Genomic DNA, 19,617 nt, shown 5'->3' on the forward strand with positions numbered 1-19,617 from the left:
CCTTTCCTCCGGCTGCATGGCGGGTGACAAGAAGGCGGCCCCCTGCGCCCTGCCTGTCTGTCCCCCGCTGAAGATGAGCAGGCATCCGGCCAGCAGAACAGCGCGTGCAAAGGTCCTGGGGCCACAGATCGGGCGCAGCGGCAGAACGGAGGGGACGTGACCGAGGGGGTTTCAAGCCGTGCAGGCGGCGTGAGGTCCCTCGGGGTTGGCATCGGGGCACTCGGGGAGGGGGAGGCCGATGGATGGCTGGACCCCGGCCCCGCAAAGACGCCGCCACCCCCCCCCCACAAAGCCGGCGCGGTGTAGCCGCGAACTCACTTTGCACATTTATTAAGCCAGCGCCAGGAGGGCAGGGTCCCCCCGGGGGGTGGCCGGGGGGGTGGCGCTACTTGCTGTCCACCCTCTTGAGCTGCTCCTTGCCGTTGACGGTGACCGACTTAAGCTGCCCGTCCTCCTCCACCTCCACCCGCTCCTGCCCGTTCTCCACGATGCGCTTGGTGGTCACCTTGTGCCCGTTGATCACCTCGGTGGACGACATCACGGATTTGAACCCGGAGCCGCCGGGCCCGGCGCCCCCGAACGAGGTGGACGAGAAGGTGGTCCGGCTGCCACCGCCGCTGCGACCCAGGGCATCGAAGGCCGAGAAAGCCTCCATGAAGGCCGGGAACTCCCCGAAGCCGGCCGAGAAGGCGCCCCGGACACCGTGTCCCCGGCCACCGCGGTCGCTGCCGAACGGGGCGTCCCAGAAGTCGAAGGAGAAGGGGTCCAGGCCGCCGAAAAACTCGCGGAAGATGTCCTCGGGGTTCCGGAAGGTGTAGCCGGCGTCGAAGGGACTGTTGTAGGGGGCGCTGGCCCCGCCACCCGCGTGCCAGGTGTCACAGCCCGCGTGGTCGTACACAGAGCGCTTCTTGGAGTCGGACAGGACCTCGTAGGCCTCGGACACCTGCTTGAACTTCTTCTCGGCCTCGTCCTTATTGTCCGGGTTCTTGTCCGGGTGCCACCGCAGGGCCAGCTTGCGGTAGGCCTTCTTGATGTCCTCCGGGGACGCGTTGGCTTGGACCCCCAAGACTTTGTAGTAGTTGGCCATGCTCGGGGACCGGGCGGGACGCGGCAGGGAGCAGCAGGAGGGGACGCTGGTCTGGGGCGGAGGCGGCCGCTGCTGTCTCGGGGACACACCTTCCGCGGGGACAGGGAGGGAGAGGGTCCCCTGCTGGAATCTGCTGGCTCCGGGGGCCGAGACTGTGCCCGGGAAGTTACCCTTTCATAGTCCCCGTTCTCAGGGACAGCTGGGGACTCCGCTGAGAGGGGTGGGGGGAGGGGACAGGCACTGCCACTGTGGCCGGGCCCGAGGTGGGACCCCCGCTGCTGCAGAGCTAGAGCTGGGGGCGGGGAGGGGGGACCCTTTGTGACATCAGCCCCGAGGGCGTGGCTCATCCCCACCCCCCAGCTCTGGGCCAAGCCAAGCTCAGCCGGCCGGCGCGCGGTGGTGGCCGTCGCATGGGACACCCGGTCCCGCCACGGGGTGTTGGCGGAGCCCCGAGAGCCACAGAGCGGAGGCAGGGCCAGCCGCGGCGTCCGAGCCAGCCCAGGTGGCCGCAGAAGGTCAGTGACGATAGTTGGGAGCAGTGAGGGGTTCCGGGGATTTGAGCCCAATGGCCACATTCCTGCTACGGGGCAAGGAGACCCAAGATCGGGGGGTCAGCGGGCAGGGGAGGGGCGGGAGGGCGCTCTGACACCCCAACATCTCATCGGTCCCCAGAGCCGAGCTCCGTGAAGGCAGGGGGTGCTCGCCAGCGTCTGGGACCGTGCCTGGTACACGTGGTAAACCTCCATTAGGCGAATGAGGCTCAGAGACGCACAGCAACCGGCTGAAGGTCACACAGCAAGTGAGCGAGCGAGACGGAGATTCAGACCCGGGGCCGTGGAAGGCAGAAGCAGAGCGGACAGCAAGTTATAATGACAGACGCATCGCAGTCAATTCTGGTAAGAAAAATAGGGGCCGGTGATAAGGGTACAGGAGCGAGTAGGGTGGGTGGAATGGCGGTCACCCCAAAAATGGTATGAACCCCATCGTGAACCCCAGAACCTCTGAATGTGATCTTATTTGGGAAAAGATGTAATTACTTTAAGGCTGTCAAAGCCGGGCATGGTGGTGTGCAGCTGGCTGAGGTAGGAGGATCGCTGGAGCCGAGATCAGCCTGGACAGCATAGCAAGACCCCATCTCAAAAAAAAATAAATAAATGAAGGATGTTGAAATGAGATCAACGTGGATTATGTGGGTGGGCAAGTGTCGTTGTAAGAAACGCAGAGAGAAGACGAGGAGGTGACGTGAAGATGGTGACAGGGGACTCAGAGTGTGACCCGCCGCCGGGAGGAGCGGGGAAGAGAGGGGATCGCCAGGGATGGCGACCAACACTGTGGTTTCAGACTTCTGGCTCCAGAACCGTGAGAATATAGATTCCTGTTGTATTAAGTCCCCCAATGTGTGAGCATTTGTTCTAACTATGCTCTAGAAAACTAATAAAGCGAGAGAGGTCACCAGATGTTTCCAGGGTTTTCTATTTCTTTAAGTCTTGCTCTTGTTGGGTCATATTTAGAAATCACAAATAACTATATATATATATATATATTTTTTTTTTTTTTTTTTTTTTTGAGACAGAGTCTCGCTCTGTCACCCGGGCTAGAGTGCCGTGGCGTCAGCCTCACTCACAGCAACCTCAGACTCCTGGGCTCGAGCGATCCTCCTGCCTCAGCCTCCCGAGGAGCTGGGACCACAGGCATGCACCACCACGCCCGGCTCATTTTTCTTTGTTTCTTTTTTGTAGAGATGGGGTCTTGCTATGTTGTCCAGGCTGGCCTCAAACTCCAGGTCTCAAGCCATCCTCCCGCCTCAGCCTCCCGAGTAGCTGGGACAACAGGCATGCGCCACCACGCCTGGCTAATTTTTTCTATATATTTTTAGTTGTCCAGCTAATTTCTTTCTATTTTTAGTAGAGACGGGGTCTCGCTCTTGCTCAGGCTGGTCTCAAACTCCTGCCCTCGAGCGATCCTCCCGCCTCGGCCTCCCAGAGTGCTGGGGTGACAGGCGTGAGCCACCACGCCCGGCCTTGCAGAAGGGAGCCTCACTAAAAAAAAAAAAAAAAAAAAAAAGCTTCTAGAAGTCTCAGGGCAACCCCCGGAGACGGCTGGTGCTCTCACGGGGAAGAGCAAGTGAGCGGTTCCGCGACACGCTCCAGGGGACCGTCAGCGGTGCCCTCTTCTAGGGTCTTCTCGCATCCTGGAGAAGTCAGGGGGTTCTAGAAACTTCTCCCCCATAGGGTGCCTGGTTAGAGTCTCCGACACGCGAGATTTGGGGGCTGCGGGCTGAGGGTCTCGGGGGCAGCTCCCTGGGACGTCCCGAGAGCCCAGCACTGCTGGGTGGGCTGTGGGGAGCCCCTCACGGCGGTCTCTCAGCCTGAGGTCGTTCCCGCAGCCTGAGGTCGTGCCCGCAGCCTGAGGTCGTGCCCGCTGCCTGAGGTCGTTCCCGCTGCCTGAGGTCGTGCCTGCAGCCTGAGGTCGTTCCCGCTGCCTGAGGTCGTTCCCGCAGCCTGAGGTCGTTCCCGCAGCCTGAGGTCGTTCCCGCTGCCTGAGGTCGTTCCCGCTGCCTGAGGTCGTGCCCGCAGCCTGAGGTCGTTCCCGCTGCCTGAGGTCGTGCCCGCTGCCTGAGGTCGTGCCCGCAGCCTGAGGTCGTGCCCGCAGCCTGAGGTCGTGCCCGCTGCCTGAGGTCGTGCCCGCAGCCTGAGGTCGTGCCCGCTGCCTGAGGTCGTTCCCGCTGCCTGAGGTCGTGCCCGCTGCCTGAGGTCGTTCCCGCAGCCTGAGGTCGTGCCCGCGGCCTGAGGTCGTTCCCGCGGCCTGAGGTCGTTCCCGCGGCCTGAGGTCGTTCCCGCAGCCTGAGGTCGTTCCCGCTGCCTGAGGTCGTGCCCGCTGCCTGAGGTCGTTCCCGCAGCCTGAGGTCGTGCCCGCTGCCTGAGGTCGTGCCCGCAGCCTGAGGTCGTTCCCGCTGCCTGAGGTCGTGCCCGCTGCCTGAGGTCGTTCCTGCGGCCTGAGGTCGTGCCCGCTGCCTGAGGTCGTTCCTGCGGCCTGAGGTCGTTCCCGCTGCCTGAGGTCGTGCCCGCAGCCTGAGGTCGTGCCCGCTGCCTGAGGTCGTTCCCGCGGCCTGAGGTCGTTCCCGCGGCCTGAGGTCGTTCCCGCGGCCTGAGGTCGTTCCCGCGGCCTTGTTTCTCTGACCTCTAGTCCCCCAGGCCGTGCAGGTGGCACTTGAGCCCTGCCTTAGATGTGCCCCCTCCTCGCTACGCCGCCAACGACGGCACCTTCGTCGGCGACAGTGGCTCAGATGAAGGTCGTGGCGCTGGCCTGGCGGAAATGACAGTGGAGGGGACGGGGGAGGGGGAGGGGGTGGCGGGTGTCTGTGGTGGCGGTGACGCTACTGAGGGTGCCGGTGACAGCCGCTTGGCTAAGAAGCCTGAGGTGCCCGTGACAATGTCGTCGGGGCAGGGACGTGGGTGGTTACAGCAGCGTGAAGAGACAAGCGACCCAGGACGGCGAGGTGTCCACAGAGCCAGTCTCCGCTGTCCCCAGCTTGCCGGCCTCCCCGTCCCCTCGGGGGGGAGGAAGTTTCTGGCCAGTGCTGGTTCCAGAGCCCTGCTGAAGTCCCTGTCCCTGTGCTCGGCCCCGAGGCCACCACCCCGGGTGGCTCTGGGGGAGTCGGCTGCACGAAACAGGGCTGAGACCCCCCTCGTGACACCCCGGGGACTCAGGGCTGTCCCAGGGCGCTGAGAGCAGCCCGCTCGGTGGGACTCCTGGGGGTGGGTGTGTCCCACACACGCCAAGTGTGGCTGTCACTGGCCAGGGTCACTGAAGGTGGCGGGGGGGGGGGGGGCGCCAGGGTCGGGGGGAGGGGCGGACAAGCTCCCCACCCCGTGTCCCTGGTCCCAGGCTGACCCCAGGGCCGGGGAAGAGAAAGCGGACCTTAGGCAGCCGGGTGATCTCGGTCATTATCCGTGACCGATGCAGAGGGAGGCCCAGAGAGGGCAGGACACAAGCTCAAGGACACACAGCAGTCCCAGCCAGGCCTCCCCAGGCAAGCTGAGCTGACGGGGCCCGATGAGGCGGCCGATTGGTATTCCGAGAGCCGCCAGAGCCACCCCCCCCCCCACTCTGTCCCCGGGAACTAATGGAGTGGCTTTTTAAAAGGATTCTAATCACCCCGATCCTATCTGCTTATCACCGGAGCTCGTAATTAGATGATCCTGGCAGTTGCTGGCTCAGTCCCTGCAGCCCCGCCCCCGCCGGCCAGATGGGCAATTGGGGACCTTCTCTGCCCTCCGGGCTCCTGGTTCTGTAACCACATTAGCTCCAGGATGGATGGGTGACAGGCCCCGGACCGGGTGGCTGGATGGACAGAAGGACAAGGCAAGTGGAGGGGCGGCCAGGCCGTGAGCGCTCAGGGCTGCCCGGGAGGCGTGGGAAGTGGGGACAGCCTCTCTTCCCCAGGGTGACAACACGAGCTCAGGTCCCAGTCAGACGCGGTGCAGACCTCCGGGAAGGCTTCCTGCCCACCCCTCTGAGCCAGTGGTGGTGACGGGGGGCCAGCTGTCACCTTCGCTCACGGTCCCAATCCGGGGACACCCTTCCCGGTGGTGGCCTCTGCGGTCCCCTGGAGGCTCAGCTTGAACCCTTACGGCCTGAGTGAACGTGTCATTTGTGGGGACACTCTTAGTTCCAGCTTCCTGGGTCCCCAGCCCACCCCTGCCCGGAGCCAACCCGGTGGGGCCGTGAGCGTGGACGCCAGCGGTTGCTCTCAGCCCCCAGCAGGGCTCAACCCCAGAGCCTCCCACACAACCGCGGGCCTTTGCAGCTTCTGGGGTGTAGGTTTTCCCGGGTCTTTCCAGAAAGAGTATGGAACAGAAAGCTTGAAGTACCTTCCAGAGTCACGGCCTGCATGCGTATGCACACGTCTGTGCTGGTAGATGTCCACCCATTCCGCCATCCACCCATTCCGCCATCCACCCATTCCGCCATCCACCCATTCCATCCATTCATCCATCCATCCACCCACTCAACCACCCACTCATCCATCCATCCATTCATCCATCCAACCATCCATCCATCCATCCATCCACCCACTCAACCATCCATCCGTCCATCCATCCATCCATCCATCCACCCACTCAACCATCCATCATCCATCCATCCATTCATCCATCTATCCACCCACTCAACTACCCATCCATCCATCCATCCATCCAACCATCCATCCATCCATCTATCCACCCACCCATCTACACACTCATCCATCCATCCATCCATCCATCCCTCCATCTATCCACCCACCCACCTACCCACTCATCCATCCATCCGTCCATCTACCCACTCAACCATCCACTCATCCATCCATCCATCTATCCACCCACTCACCTACCAACCCAACCATCCATCCATGCATCCATCCATCCATCTATCTACCTGCCCTCCTACTCACCCAACCATCCATCCATCCATCCATCATCTATTCACCCATACACCTACCGACCCAACCGTCCACCCACCCACCTGCCCATCCATCCATTCATCCATCTATCCACCCACCCACCTACCAACCCAACCATCTATCCATCCATCCATCCAACCATCCGCCCACCCACCTACCTACCCAACCATCTATCCATCCATCCATCCAACCATCCGCCCACCCACCTGCCCATCCATCCATTCATCCATCTATCCACCCACCCATCCATCCATCCATCTATCTGCCCACCCACCTACCCAACCACCCATCCATCCATCCATCCATCTACCCACCCACCTAACAATCCATCCATCCATCTATCCACCCACCCACCTGCCCATCCATCCATCCATCCATCTAGCCACCCACTCACTACCCAACCATCCATCCATCCATCCATCCACCCACTCACTACCCATCCATCCATCCATCCACCCAACCATCCATCCATCCATCCATCCACCCATCCATCCACCCAACCATCCATCCATCCATCCATCCACCCACTCAACCATCCACTCATCCATCCATCCATCCACCCAACCATCCATCCATCCATCCATCCATCCATCCATCCACCCACTCAACCATTCACTCATCCACCCATCCATCCACCCAACCATCCATGCATCCATCCATCCATCCACCCACTCAACCATCCACTCATCCATCCATCCATCCACCCAACCATCCATCCATCCATCCATCCATCCACCCACTCAACCATCCACTCATCCATCCATCCATCCACCCAACCATCCATCCATCCATCCATCCACCCACCCAACCATCCATCCATCCACCCATCCATCCATCCATCCATCCACCCACTCACTACCCATCCATCCATCCATCCAACCATCCATCCATCCACCCACCCTCCCACCTACCCACCCATCCGTGCACCATCCCACGCATTTCCTGAGCTGCTCCCGACACGCTCTGCCGTGTGCGTGGTCCACACGCCGGCGCACACACCAGGCAGGGCCCTGCCCGCACGCACCTGGCATCTGGTGGAGCAGAAACAAGATTCCGCTGCTGCCTGAGCACCGGACATGCTGTCGGGGTGGCCACGGAGGAAAACAAAGCAGGGTGGGGCTTGGCTTGTGCTGGGCGGGTGCACATGGCCACACATGGACACGTGTCCCAAGGCGTGGCCCTGCCGGCCCCCGCTGGGAAGGCTTGCCTGCCCCGCGCCCTCTCCGCCCCGGTGTCTTCCTGCGCTGTCTACACCTGGCTGCAAACAGCTGACTTCAGCCATGTCTCCCATCCTCCCACACGGGAACTCTCAGCCCCAGGCAGAAGCTTCTGGAAGGAGAGGTGACCCCCGTCTGGGGCGTCTGGGAAATCTGGCCAGAGGAGGGGAGAGGACACCCGTCCAGGGCTTGGAGAGGGAGGCTCCAGTAGGGTACAAATGTCTTGGGTTCAGACCTTGGACGTCCTTCGCAAGTGAGTAGCTCGCTCGGTCACGGGACAGTTCAAGATGAGAGGAAGACGTCCATTGTAAGGCTGGGAACATGTGACCGTCTGCTGGCCTCCCCGTCCTGGGTGCATGATGGGTTCATCTGTTTCTTTTTTCTTTTTGGAGACAGAGTCTCACTCTGTCGCCCAGGCTGGAGTGCCATGGCATCAGCCTCGCTCACAGCAACCTCAGACTCCCGGGCTCAAGCGATCCTCCTGCCTCAGCCTCCCGAGTAGCTGCGACTACAGGAATGCGCCACCACGCCCGGCTCATTTTTCTTTTTTTCTTTTTTGTAGAGATGGGGTCTTGCTATGTTGTCGAGGCTGGCCTCAAACTCCAGGGCTCAAGTGATCCTCCTGCCTCAGCCTCCCAAGTAGCTGGGACTACAGGCATGTGCCACCACGCCCGGCTCATTTTTTTCTATATATTTTTAGTTGTCCAGTTAATTTCTTTCCATTTTTAATAGAAACAGGGTCTCGCTCTTGCTCAGGCTGGTCTCGAACTCCTGACCTCGAGCGATCCTCCCGCCTCGGCCTCCCAGAGTGCTGGGATGACAAGCGTCGTGAGCCACCGCGCCCGGCCCTGGCTGGTTTTTTTTTTTTTTTTTTTGGCAAAATGATAAATGATTCCCAACATTATCTGGAAAAACTAACAAGCGAGACCGGCGGAATAAGTCCCAAAATTAGGGAAAATAAAGTGAGGGCGTGCGTGTGGGGGGTGAGAGAGAGAGAGAGACAGAAACGCTTTCCGATATCAAACAAGATTCTATCATCCCAGTCACTCCAACCTTGCGGTTCTCTACGGAGTAAACGGATCAATGGCCGGACGTGGCAAACGCCAACGCACCCTGTTATTTACAGGGTGAGGGGTGATAAGGGAGGTGTCCCGATCCATGCGACGTGGAGGGTTATTCAAACCCCGGTGAGACTGGCCGGGCAGAATCTCACCAGGCCAACACGCCAGGCCCTGGCGCCAGGCCCCGCGAGGTCCCTCAGAATCATAAAAGCCACGACGGCCAGCTCAAGGCAGCCACTTGCTGTGCCCGGCCTGCACCCCTGGCCTCCCTGGGTGCCATGTGGCCACAAAACCGAAACGGTTTGCCCTCCACGATGACTCTGGGCGGCGGTGTCACTGTTCCAAGCTAATGGCTTTGTAGAGGACGGAACAGTCGCTGGGAGACAGGCGTCCCCGAGCCTCTCCGTTCTGATGCCCCGGAGTGGCTTGCTGGCACCTGAACCGGGGACCCTCCCCTGCCTCCCGGCTCCGTGTCACTCCGACTGCGGCCTCCTCGTCGGAAACAGCCCCTGCCCTGCAAGAATTCCCCAACGGCAAGTGTCGCGAGCTTGTCACCAGAGCAAGGGTCTCTGTGTGTGTGTTATTTCCCACACAAACGCCAGGAACAAATGGGACCGTAAACACGCTGGGGTGAATGAATGAGTCTGTTCAACAGAGGTTTGGGGAGTTATGGGCTCAGGACTCTGGAGCTCCGGGCCTGAGCCAAGTTCAAGGTCTAGGGTCTGGATTTGGGTTCCTGGGCCCTGGGACCTAGATTCTAGTCCTTGGTGCTAAGTTATGGGTTTGTTTTTGTGGTTTTTTTTTGTTTTTTTTTTTGAGACAGAGTCTCGCTGTGTCGCCCGGGCTAGAGTGCCGTGGCGTCAGCCTCGCTCACAGCAACCTCAGACTCCTGGGCTCCAGCGATCCTCCTGCCTCAGCCTCCCGAGTTGCTGGGACGACAGGCATGAGCCACCATGCCCGGCTAATTTTTCTTTTTTCTTTTTTGTAGAGATGGGGTCTTGCTATGTTGTCCAGGCTGGCCTCCAACTCCAGGGCTCAAGCGATCCTCCTGCCTCAGCCTCCCGAGTAGCTGGGACGACAGGCATGCACCACCACGCCTGGCTAATTTTTTCTATATATATTTTTTTAGCTGTCCAGCTAATTTCTTTCTATTTTTAGTAGAGACGGGGGTCTCGCTCTTGCTCAGGCTGGTCTCGAACTCCTGACCTCGAGCGATCCTCCCGCCTCGGCCTCCCAGAGTGCCGGGATGACAGGCGGGAGCCACCGTGCCCGGCAGAAATAGTAGAGATCTTGATGACGAGTTGAGCCATCAGGGATATTGGTAAGCAGAATCGCTGGTGACCACGTTGATAGAAAATGTGACGGCGAGAGGATTTTACAAACAGGGACATTGGTCATCAGGCACGTTGCTGGTTTGAGATATTGGTGATCGGAGACAAGTGACCAAGGACATTGTTAAAGAAACATCAGTGATGAGGGTGACAGGAGATGCTGGCAATCACATGATCGGACCTATCGCTGGAAAAAACCTTGATCAATGACATTGGTGATCATACTTATCGATGACCTGGGACATTGGTGTCAGGGCTACTACTGGCGAGGAAAGACATTGGTGATCACATTTGGTGGATGTCCTTGATCACACACGTCCATGAGCATAAACATTGATGAAATATTGGTGATTAATATTGGTGATCAGTTACTGTAATGGTAATCGGGCTCCCTGTCATTCATTGATCAGCGATATGGGTTGTAGTGGCTTTCCCCAATGACCAACATTGCTGATCAAAGATGGCAGCCATCGGCCGGGCACGGTGGCTTACGCCTGTCACCCCAGTACTCTGGGAGGCCGAGGCGGGAGGATCGCTCGAGGTCAGGAGTTCGAGACCAGCCTGAGCAAGAGTGAGATCCCGTCTCTACTAAAATTAGAAAGAAATTAGCCAAACAACTAAAAATATATAGAAAAAAATTAGCCGGGCATGGTGGCACATGCCTGTGGTCCCAGCTACTCGGGAAGCTGAGGCAGGAGGATCGCTTGAGCCCCGGAGTTTGAGGCCAGCCTGGACAACATAGCAAGACCCCATCTCTACAAAAAAGAAAAAAAGAAAAATGAGCCAGGCGTGGTGGTGCATGCATGTCGTCCCAGCTACTCGGGAGGCTGAGGCAGGAGGATGGCTTGAGCCCCGGAATTTGAGGCTAGCCTGGACAACATAGCAAGACCCCATCTCTACAAAAAAGAAAAATGAGCCAGGCATGGTGGCGCATGCCTGTAGTCCCAGCTCCTCGGGAGGCTGAGGCAGGAGGATCGCTTGAGCCCAGGAGTCTGAGGCTGCTGTGAGCGAGGCTGACGCCACAGCACTCTAGCCCGGGCCACAGAGCGAGACTCTGTCTCCAATACAAAAAAAAAAAAATAAAACATGGCGGCCACCAATGACATCAGGATTGTCAATGAATAGGAGTATTGATTACCAATAGGTATCGCAGCAACCAGGGCCGATCGGCCTCTGGGAGGAAGCGGACGGGGTGGGGTCGGTCCTGTTGGGCTCAGCCCCTGAGGGGGGGGACAAAGGGGACATGCAGATGGAGGCCATTCAGGGGACTATCGGGACGTCAGTGACAAGATCAGACCCAGGCCAGACGGGGCCCCTCCCCTTCCCCTCCACGCCAGCCCGGTGCCGACTGCCGCCAGGATTCGAACCCAGGACTCTGCAGCCCCCCAGCCCCCCGCCCCGGGGAAGCCCACGAGCCATGCCAGGGCGCGTTTCACAAAAAAGTATTTTTTATTCCTCTTAACATTCTTCACTTTAAAGGGATAGCAGGATAGCATACAATCTTTACAGACAATATAGAAATGTTGACAATATATAATTAACAATAACTTAATTCACTAATCCAAAATAAAACAAGCCCAGGATAAAACAGAAAAAACAGAAAATACTGCCAAATCTTCCTCTTCTTTTTTTTTTTTTTTTTTTGATGCGGATACTAGTACAAAATAAGTTACTTCTGTCTGTCCTGGTGTCCTCAGCGATCGCCTGAGTCTATTGCACTTGGTCGAGTACACGACGACCACAGTCCTGTCCCCCGGCCAGGGGGACCGCCCGGCCCCCCAGCAGCCCAGTGTCACCGCGGACAGAATCTAAGCTCAGGACATGTTTCTATGTACAGCTGTACCTTGGGGACCATCCAGACGACCACGGCAGAGCAGAACCGGGGATCCCCCCCTCGATCCGTGATGCTGTACCCCAATTCCTGCTTTCGCCACCTGCCAGGCCAGCAGCCACCAACCTGTCCCCTCTTGTCACCCCGCTCCCCAGCTTTGCCCCCCCCAAACAATCTGCCAAGCTCCAGCCTCGGTGTGTAGCTTCCATGCCTGTCCCTAGCGGGGTTTCCATGGCAACCTACAAGTTGGACGCCCCGCCCCCCCCCCCTAAAAAAAAGAGTTTCAAAATAAAACAACTCACTCCGTTCGGAGTTAAGCGTCTGTAGTTTTTTTTTTTTTTTTTTTAATTTTTTTTTTTTTAACTTTTTTTTTTTTTTTTTTTTTTTTTTTTTTGCCTTTTGTCTCAGAGTGGGAGGGGAGGACGGGCGGGGGGTTGGGGGGGGACGGTTAGCAGAAAAAAGGATGTATTTACAGGGGTTCACCCGGCAAAGACGGGCACGCCGTGACTTGGGGACAGGTGACGGGACACGGTGACACGGGCCGGCTTCAGCCTGCAAGCCCCGGGCAGCAAGAAAATGTTATTTCCTTCCTGCGACCCAGCCCTGGCCTGGGAATCCATGCGCGGCGCGCGGGGACCGCCCTGTGATTGTCCCTGCCCTTGGGCCACCGTTGGGGACAGCCACCCCCCCTCCCCCGCCCCCGGCCGGCCTCGGCTCTGCTCGAGAGAGCCCAGCTGTTTGGGGACAGAAGCCAGCGGAGAAGCGGGTGCGGGCTGAGGTCCCCCCTGCATCTGTCCCCCTGTCCCCCAAGAGCCCTGGCACGCAGACCGGCCAGGTGGCAGCGGGTCCCCAAAGATGAACCAGCACAACTTGGGACGGCTCCGATCCCTCCGGCCAGGTCTCCACGTGCTTGTCAGAAACCAGAGCAAATAATAACGTCTGCCGTCTCCTTTTGCCTTGTGAAAACGGTTGCCTGATCGGCGTCCCCTGTACCCTCTTTTGCTCTCCTTCGAGTTGTCCTTTTTTTTTTTTTTTTTGCTTTCCGAACGGTTGTCCAGGACGAGGGACACCCCGGCCCGGGAGACACCAGCTGGGGGGATTCACAGTGACAGCCAGGGTGAGGTGACGCGGCCCTCCGAGGACAGCAGGCGCTGGGCTCCGGCGGGCAAGGGGCTGGCAGCGGTGGTGTCAGTCCTCGGGGGACCGTGGGGTGGGGCCGCCGGTCACCCGCCCTCCGGCACGTCTGTGTGTCTGTCCGGCCGGCGCGGGGGCTGAGGCGGGGGGCTGTCCTTAGCCCATGGCGGTCACCATGCTGTTCGGGTGCGGGTGGCCAAAGGAGAGGCTGGAGGAGGGGTGGATGGGCGTGGGCGTGGACAGGATGTGGCCCGAGTGACTGAAGGGCGGGAGGTGACCCACGGGGGCCATGTGTCCGGCCAGGGCCGCGGCGCTGAACGGGGACAGCTTCTCCTGCGTGCACTTGGACAGCTCCTCGAAGCACTCCGCCCCCTTCTTGCTCTTCTTAGACTTGTTGGACATTTTCCGGTTCCGGGTCTGGATTCCTTCCTTCTTCATGGTCAGCGGCCTGTTCACCTACAGGCCGGCACGGGGCTCTCAGGGGCTCCCCCAGGAAGACCCCCCTCCCTGCGGTCCCCAGGAGCCCTTGACCTCCGGCCCTGCCGGCGGCGCCGTTGCATTTCAATACGGGACGGTTGTCCATGCGGGAGACTGATCCACACTCTGCCACGCCTTCAGCACCCCCCCCATCGCCAGCTAGACAACTGAAAACGCCCCCCAACTTTTTTTCTGGAGATACCACTTCCCCGGCTGCCCTGGGGTCTGCTCTCCGGCCAGTCCCGCCTCCCGGATAGGGGCGGGCTCACCGCCTCTTACGGGAAGCCCTCCTGGCTTGCAGGCCGGTGGCAGGCAGCTTCCCAAGCCAAGCTGGAATGCACAGGGGTCCCCCGGGAGGGGCGGGGCGGGGCGCACTCACATTGTGGAGCTTGTAGTAGAGGCCACAGGCGTTGCACACAGGGTCTCCGTTGGCGTTCCGGCGCCATAGCGTGGTGGTGGTCGTTTGGCAATTGGCACAGCAGGTGCCGGCTCTCCTGGCGGCCGACTGGGAGGGGAGGGCGGTGTCAGGCGCCGGGGGCTCCCACGTCCCCGCCTTCCTCGACCTCCCTCCCTCCCGACGACCCTCGTCCCCGCCCCCAGCCCCCACCGACTCTCAGAAACCCGGGAGTTTTACAATTCGAGTAGAGGCCTGATCTTCGAATGCACGAGATCGCAAAAAATAAAAAGAACGAGAAGGGAGAATCAGCTACCTCCCCCAGCTGCCCTGCGATCCGTGCACGGGGACACGGAGACCCCAGAGGGGCAGCCCGAGGCCAAGCGGGCCCCGTTCCCCTCAAGCACCCCAGCCCTGCAGCTTCCGTCTCCTCCCACAGGGCAACCCCCGAAATCCACAATCCTGGGTGGATCCGTGTCCCGGAGGCCAGGCCGAGGGAGGGGCCATGGGAAACGCCAGGTTTCAAGGGGACACGGCTGTCCTGTCCAGTGCGGCAGCCACCAGCCGCCAGCCACATGCAGCTACTTCAGGGCGGTGCAAACTACAAGTTAATAACATCAAAATTTTCGTTCCAGCTCCCGGATCTGCACGAGCTACATTGCAAGTGATCACGGGGTCACATGTGGCCCGGGGGAGGGGTGGGGGTCTCACGGCGGGCAGTGTGGACACAGGACGTTCCCACCTGCGCCGCTGGTCCCCCAAATCTCAGAGTTCTAATGGCACCCCCTGTCCCCCCGCCTCTCTGAGTCCCCGGCCGGTCAGGAAGAGCCAGGCAGAGACGGGCACTGGAAATTAGTGTCTGGTTCCTGGAGAAGGGACCTCAGACGGGGGGACTTTTACGTCCCCCCCTCGAGGAAGCAGACCCCCTCTCTCCTGGTCCTACAAGTGCCACCAAAGTGTCACAGGGCCAGTCCCAGGACAGGGGAGGGGTGGGGGACGGAGGCCAGCAACGTCTCCGAGCATGGTCACCGAGGGGACAGAAGGGACGGGGGGGCGGGGCAGGGGTGAGTAAGCTACCCGAAGCTGGAATTCTGACTCAGGGGCCAACACCGCGTCCTCCACCCCTACGCCCCCCCCGACTCCCGCCCTCACCCCGCCCTCACTCCAGCAGGGGGTGAGGGGGAAATAAAAAAAAAAAACGGGGGGGGGTGGGGGCCAAAGCAGGGCTGAACCATTTAAACCCTCATAAATCACTTTTGCCCTGCAAAAAAAAAAAAAAAAAATATATATATATTTATTATTCTTAGCATTTTACGCATTATTTGCAGAGCGGAGGGGATTGGAAATTTCAAAACAGCCCAGCGAGGGGCAGGACCGAGCAGAGGCGACACTGGCAAAACTGCGCAGAGTCCGGAAACAGATACACGGGAGTTTCCTTATCTTCAGCCTGCAGATGTCCGGATAGGAAACTCCGGCAGGAGATCCGAAAGGGCGATTTTTTTTTTTTTTTTTCAATCGCTCAAATGAAAATACACAGTGTAGGTGACTCCATGGAAAAATAATAAAGGCCAGGCGTTTTTTTTTGTTTGGTTTCTTTTTTTTTTTTTTTTTTTTTGTTATTTTTTTGGCGTTTTTTTTTTTTTTCGTTTTTTTTTTTTTTTTTTCATTTTTTTTTTTTTTCGTTTTTTTTTTTTTTTTCTTTCTCTTTTTTTTTTTTTGGTGGCCGGTGTTGAGTGTGTGTTTTATTTAAATAAGAACGGGGCAGATTGGGAGCCAGGGAGGAGGGAGGAGGGCCGCCCAGAGCCAGCCACAAGGAAAAGTACTTCACGGCCCTCTATTTTTAAAAAGAGACTTAAACAGAGGCCAGAGAGGACGGGAGTTGGGGCAGTTCGGTGTTCCCTCCCCGGACACTCAACTTTGAGGATTCCCCCCCCCCACAAACACCGAGTGGGGTGGCACCAGGGTCCCCCCGCCCCTGGACTGACACCCAAGTGATCTTAGCGTGCAAAGAGAATTTCAAGTCGCAAAGCATCTGCATTCGAAAGGTTATCTTTTCCCTTAATTAGGCGCCAACCTCCACCGGGCCTGGCGGCCACCTCCCCAGCCCCCTCCCAGTCCCCAACCCCCCCCCCCCCCCCCCGTCCCCTGTCCCCAGCCACCGGGGCCGGCGCCCCGCGCCTACCAGTCTGCGCTTGGGCTTGATCAGCGGCCGGTTCTGCCCGTTCATTTTGTGGTAGAGGCCACAGGCGTTGCAAAGATAGTGACCCGTGCCGTCCCGTCGCCAGAGGGGCGTGGCGGTGGCCCCGCAGTTGACGCACTCCCGGCCTTCTGGAAGGGGACAGACAGGGAGCGATGTGGGCAGCCGTCTCCCTCCCAGTCTGCCTGGCCTTGGCTTTTGCACCTTCTAGTCTCCTCCCCAAGCGGGTAGGGTCCCCCTACGGGAGGGGGTCCAGGGAGTCCTTAGAGGCCACCACCCCCCCCCCCACTTTAAATCCTGCAGAGCAGACAGGGAAAGGAGGGAGGAGGGGGTGTGGGGCAGGGCCTCAGGGATTCTAGGAGCGAAAGGAAAAGCATATTTACAGCAAACTTTGCCTCGGGCCGCACGGTGGCCGGAGCCACCCAGCTCGACCTGGCTGGGCCTGGAGGCTCCCTCCCTCTCTCCTGTCCCCCCTCCCCCAGAGTCTCCGTCCCCACGTCGACAACCCACAGCCCGCTGTCCTTGCCCCCAACTTTTCTCCCCTTCCAGAATTCAGTCCCCCCCACCCCAAGACGCGGCCGATCCAAGTTGTTGTACTTGAAAATCAAATAAATAATAGGCCCTTTCATTTTTAGACTAAGTGGCCTCAGTTTGCTGTTTTGGGTCTTTTTTCGTTGGTTTGTTTGTTGGGTTTTGCTTTGTTTTCCCCTCCCGGTTAAAAGGCCATCTGGAATTCGAATGAAACGTAAAACAAACTTAGGAGAAAGGACTAGAGAGAAGAAGAGCCGGCGGGTCTGAGTGGAACCGAGGCGGGCAGCAGGGTAAGCTGCCTTAGCATTCGTGCTGGCCGGGGAAGTTGTCCACGATTTAGTTTAAACTGAGCTGTCAGCCTGTGGGGCCAACGGAAGGTCAGTCCTGGACTCAGGAGTAAAAGTTTTTAAAAATCTTCTCTGTCCCTGGTTCCAAAGGGTCGGAAAGGAGGAGGCGTGGACAGGAGGAGGCCTGAGTTAGCCTCGGGCAAACCCAGCTGGGGCAAAAGAGCAGGGTGGGGGGCGCCTGTAGTGTCATCCCCTCCCTCCGGCTCTCAGGGAGGCAGAGCCCAGGACACAAGCCACCGGGGGGCAGGGACCAGGAACAGGTCCCAGGAATTTTGCTACGGGGGGCAAAAAAAATCTCCCAAGGAGCTTGGGAGCTACTGCAATCCCAGGCTCGGACTAACGCAGTTGGAGAACCAGATTCCTTAGGGGGGGTTGGAGCCTCTGGGGTGCCCACGCTGGTGGACACATGGACACACGTGGACACACGTTCCCAAACACGCCTACAACATACGTGTGCACAGACTGGCTTCCCCCGCCTCCCGCGCTGTGTCTTAAGCCCCCTTGACTTGCCACTGAGGTTTCAGGGAGGGGAAGGGAAGAGTCTGGCCTGGGGGGGCGGCAGGGGGGGAGACAGGGAGGGGTGGGGAAGGGATCTGAACTTTTGGAGGCCACCAGGGCCACTTCAGAAAATGTCACACGCTGCAGGGTCCGGTCTCCCCTTAATTCTGGGGTCTCGAACATCGGGGGGGGGGCTGCTAAGAGACAAATGTCGCTGGGTCCCCTAGGCCCCAGACTGCCACTCATCAGCCCCCTCTCTCCAATCACAGCGCCCCTGCTTGCAAAGGTACACCCTGTCCCCTCTAAGTCACCAGCCTTTTACCTGAGCAGGAGCGGGCCTTGCTGCGCTGCTTTGGGGTGAAGCTCGAGGCGGGGCCACCCAGGAAGCCTCCCGGGTGGAAGAGTCCGCTGCTATAGTCGTGGGCGGCGGCGGCCGCGGCGGGGACGTAGGAGGGGTAGGTGGGGATGGGGTGGTGGGTGGCCGGCTGAGTCCCCAAGGCAGCCAGGCCCGGCCGCAGTGGACTGGCCCCTTCCATCTTCATGCCCTCGGTCAGCGACACCTGGTACTTGACGCCGTCCTTGTCCTCCCCTCGGGCCGCGCTGCCCCCCGCCGAGGACGAGGCCGGGGAGGCGGCCCCCGTGGTGCTGGGATCCGGGGACACTTCTTTGGGGGGCGTGGGCGGGAAGCCGAAGAGGTGGGAGCCGGAGTGGGCCGCCGAGGGGGTCAGGGAGGCCACCGCGCCGCTGCTCCCTGCCCCGCTGCCACCCGCGGCCCCCGGGTACACGGAGAGGGGACCTCCGGGGCCCCCCGCGGCCGAGGGGTGCAGCGGAGTCTTCGAGAAGGGGCTCACGGTCCAGGGATTGTGGTGGTGCCCGGACAGGGCCGCTTTGCTCCCGTCCAGCCAGGGCAGCCCGGGGCTGTGCAACAAGTGTGGCCGGCACATCTGGCCACCGGTCAGCCGGGCTGCGGGGGACAGAGGGAGACGGGGGGGGGTCACGGTGCAGCAGGGGATTTGGGGGACCCCCGCCCAGGGCCACAGATCCACCAGGTCCCCAACTCCCAGAACCAAGGGATCCCGAAGCAAAAGAAACACAACACCCCGACCGGGCATAATGAGGAACGTCCGTCCTGGGCTTGCAGGACACGGGGGGACCCCCCGGCTGGGGGACAGGCTGGACACGGGCACAAACCGTATGGGTTCCAGACCCCCCCAACCCCATCCTTCCCGCACCTTTCCCGCCGATTTCTCAGCGGCCCCCAAGTCTGGGATGCCACATCCGGGAAGCGGCAGGCAGCCAGGGGTGGCCCTGCACACTGTCCCCTACTGTCCCCTTCCCCACCCCGCCACCGCGGGGCCCGGGGCTCACCGTGCGCGGGGCTTGCAGGAGACGCGCGCAGGCAGCCAGGGGGGGCCCTGCACAGTGTCCCCTACTGTCCCCTTCCCCACCCCGCCACCGCGGGGCCCGGGGCTCACCGTGCGCGGGGCTGTAGGACACGCGCGCCCGCGCGTGGGCCGGGTTGGCATAATAGGGGTTCCCCTGCGCGTCCAGGTGGTTGAAGAAGACGTCCACCTCGTCGGGGGGCAGCAGCTGGGCCGGCTCCATGTAGTTGTGCCCCAGCCCGGGGTGGTGGGAGTCGGGGTGCTGCGCGTTGAGCACGGCGGGGTGCGCCATCCAGCGCGGCTGCTCCGGCGCCACCTCCATGGCCGGCGGTGGCCGCAGCTGGGCTTGGGGTGGGGGGGGAGGCGGGGAGGTCTGGGCGGAGACGGTGGCGGCCCTGCGCGACAACGACGAGACGGAACCGGGCCTTGAAGCGCTCCGCCAAGCGCCTGACACTCCCCCCCCCCCGCCCCGCGCACCCCTGAAAGTCCCAAACGCCGCGTCCCCCGTGCGCCCCCGGGGGCCACCCCCCGCGGTGGCCGGAGCTCCGCAGAGGACCAGGCCCCGGTGGGGGAGGAAGGCGCAAGGCTCAAAACGAAAGGAAGGCAGGGGCAGGGGGGAGGAGGAGGGGTTCGGCCACGCACACGCACCAGGGGGACCCGCGCGGTCCCAGAGCCACGCACGCACCG

General features: G+C 60.4%; 2 protein-coding genes across 3 annotated transcripts; both read right to left on the minus strand.

Annotated features, from left to right (window-relative positions):
• Positions 1 to 385: 385 nt before the first annotated feature.
• DNAJB8 (DnaJ heat shock protein family (Hsp40) member B8) lies at positions 386 to 1,087 on the minus strand. Its single transcript, XM_069497741.1, has one exon. It carries the CDS (start codon positions 1,085 to 1,087, stop codon positions 386 to 388), a length of 702 nt encoding a protein of 233 aa, XP_069353842.1.
• A 12,170-nt stretch (positions 1,088 to 13,257) lies between these two features.
• GATA2 (GATA binding protein 2) lies at positions 13,258 to 19,270 on the minus strand. 2 transcript variants are annotated; one of them, XM_069497711.1, is made up of 5 exons: positions 19,024 to 19,270; positions 17,871 to 18,512; positions 16,158 to 16,303; positions 13,961 to 14,086; positions 13,258 to 13,560 (listed from the first exon to the last, which is right to left on the minus strand). In XM_069497711.1, the coding sequence occupies exons 1-5, from the start codon at positions 19,250 to 19,252 to the stop codon at positions 13,261 to 13,263; spliced, it is 1,443 nt and encodes a 480-aa protein (XP_069353812.1). In that variant the 5' UTR covers positions 19,253 to 19,270; the 3' UTR covers positions 13,258 to 13,260. The 2 variants fall into 2 exon arrangements, with proteins under 2 accessions (XP_069353812.1, XP_069353813.1); XM_069497712.1 differs by having other exon boundaries at positions 13,261 to 13,560; positions 13,961 to 14,045; positions 16,159 to 16,303; positions 19,024 to 19,252.
• Positions 19,271 to 19,617: the final 347 nt, after the last annotated feature.

This window comes from Eulemur rufifrons, chromosome 22, assembly GCF_041146395.1.
Source record: "Eulemur rufifrons isolate Redbay chromosome 22, OSU_ERuf_1, whole genome shotgun sequence".
NCBI classification, from domain to species: Eukaryota; Metazoa; Chordata; class Mammalia; order Primates; family Lemuridae; genus Eulemur; species Eulemur rufifrons.

Excerpts from the sequence above, each read along its gene's own strand:
- GATA2 (XM_069497711.1), bottom strand. The coding sequence starts at position 19,252 with ATGGAGGTGGCGCCGGAGCAGCCGCGCTGGATGGCGCACCCCGCCGTG. Across the intron at positions 14,087-16,157 it reads TCAAGCCCAAGCGCAGACTG|TCGGCCGCCAGGAGAGCCGG; the intron begins GTAGGCGCGGGG and ends CTCCCCTCCCAG. Across the intron at positions 13,561-13,960 it reads TCTACTACAAGCTCCACAAT|GTGAACAGGCCGCTGACCAT; the intron begins GTGAGTGCGCCC and ends GCCGGCCTGTAG.
- DNAJB8 (XM_069497741.1), bottom strand. The coding sequence starts at position 1,087 with ATGGCCAACTACTACAAAGTCTTGGGGGTCCAAGCCAACGCGTCCCCG.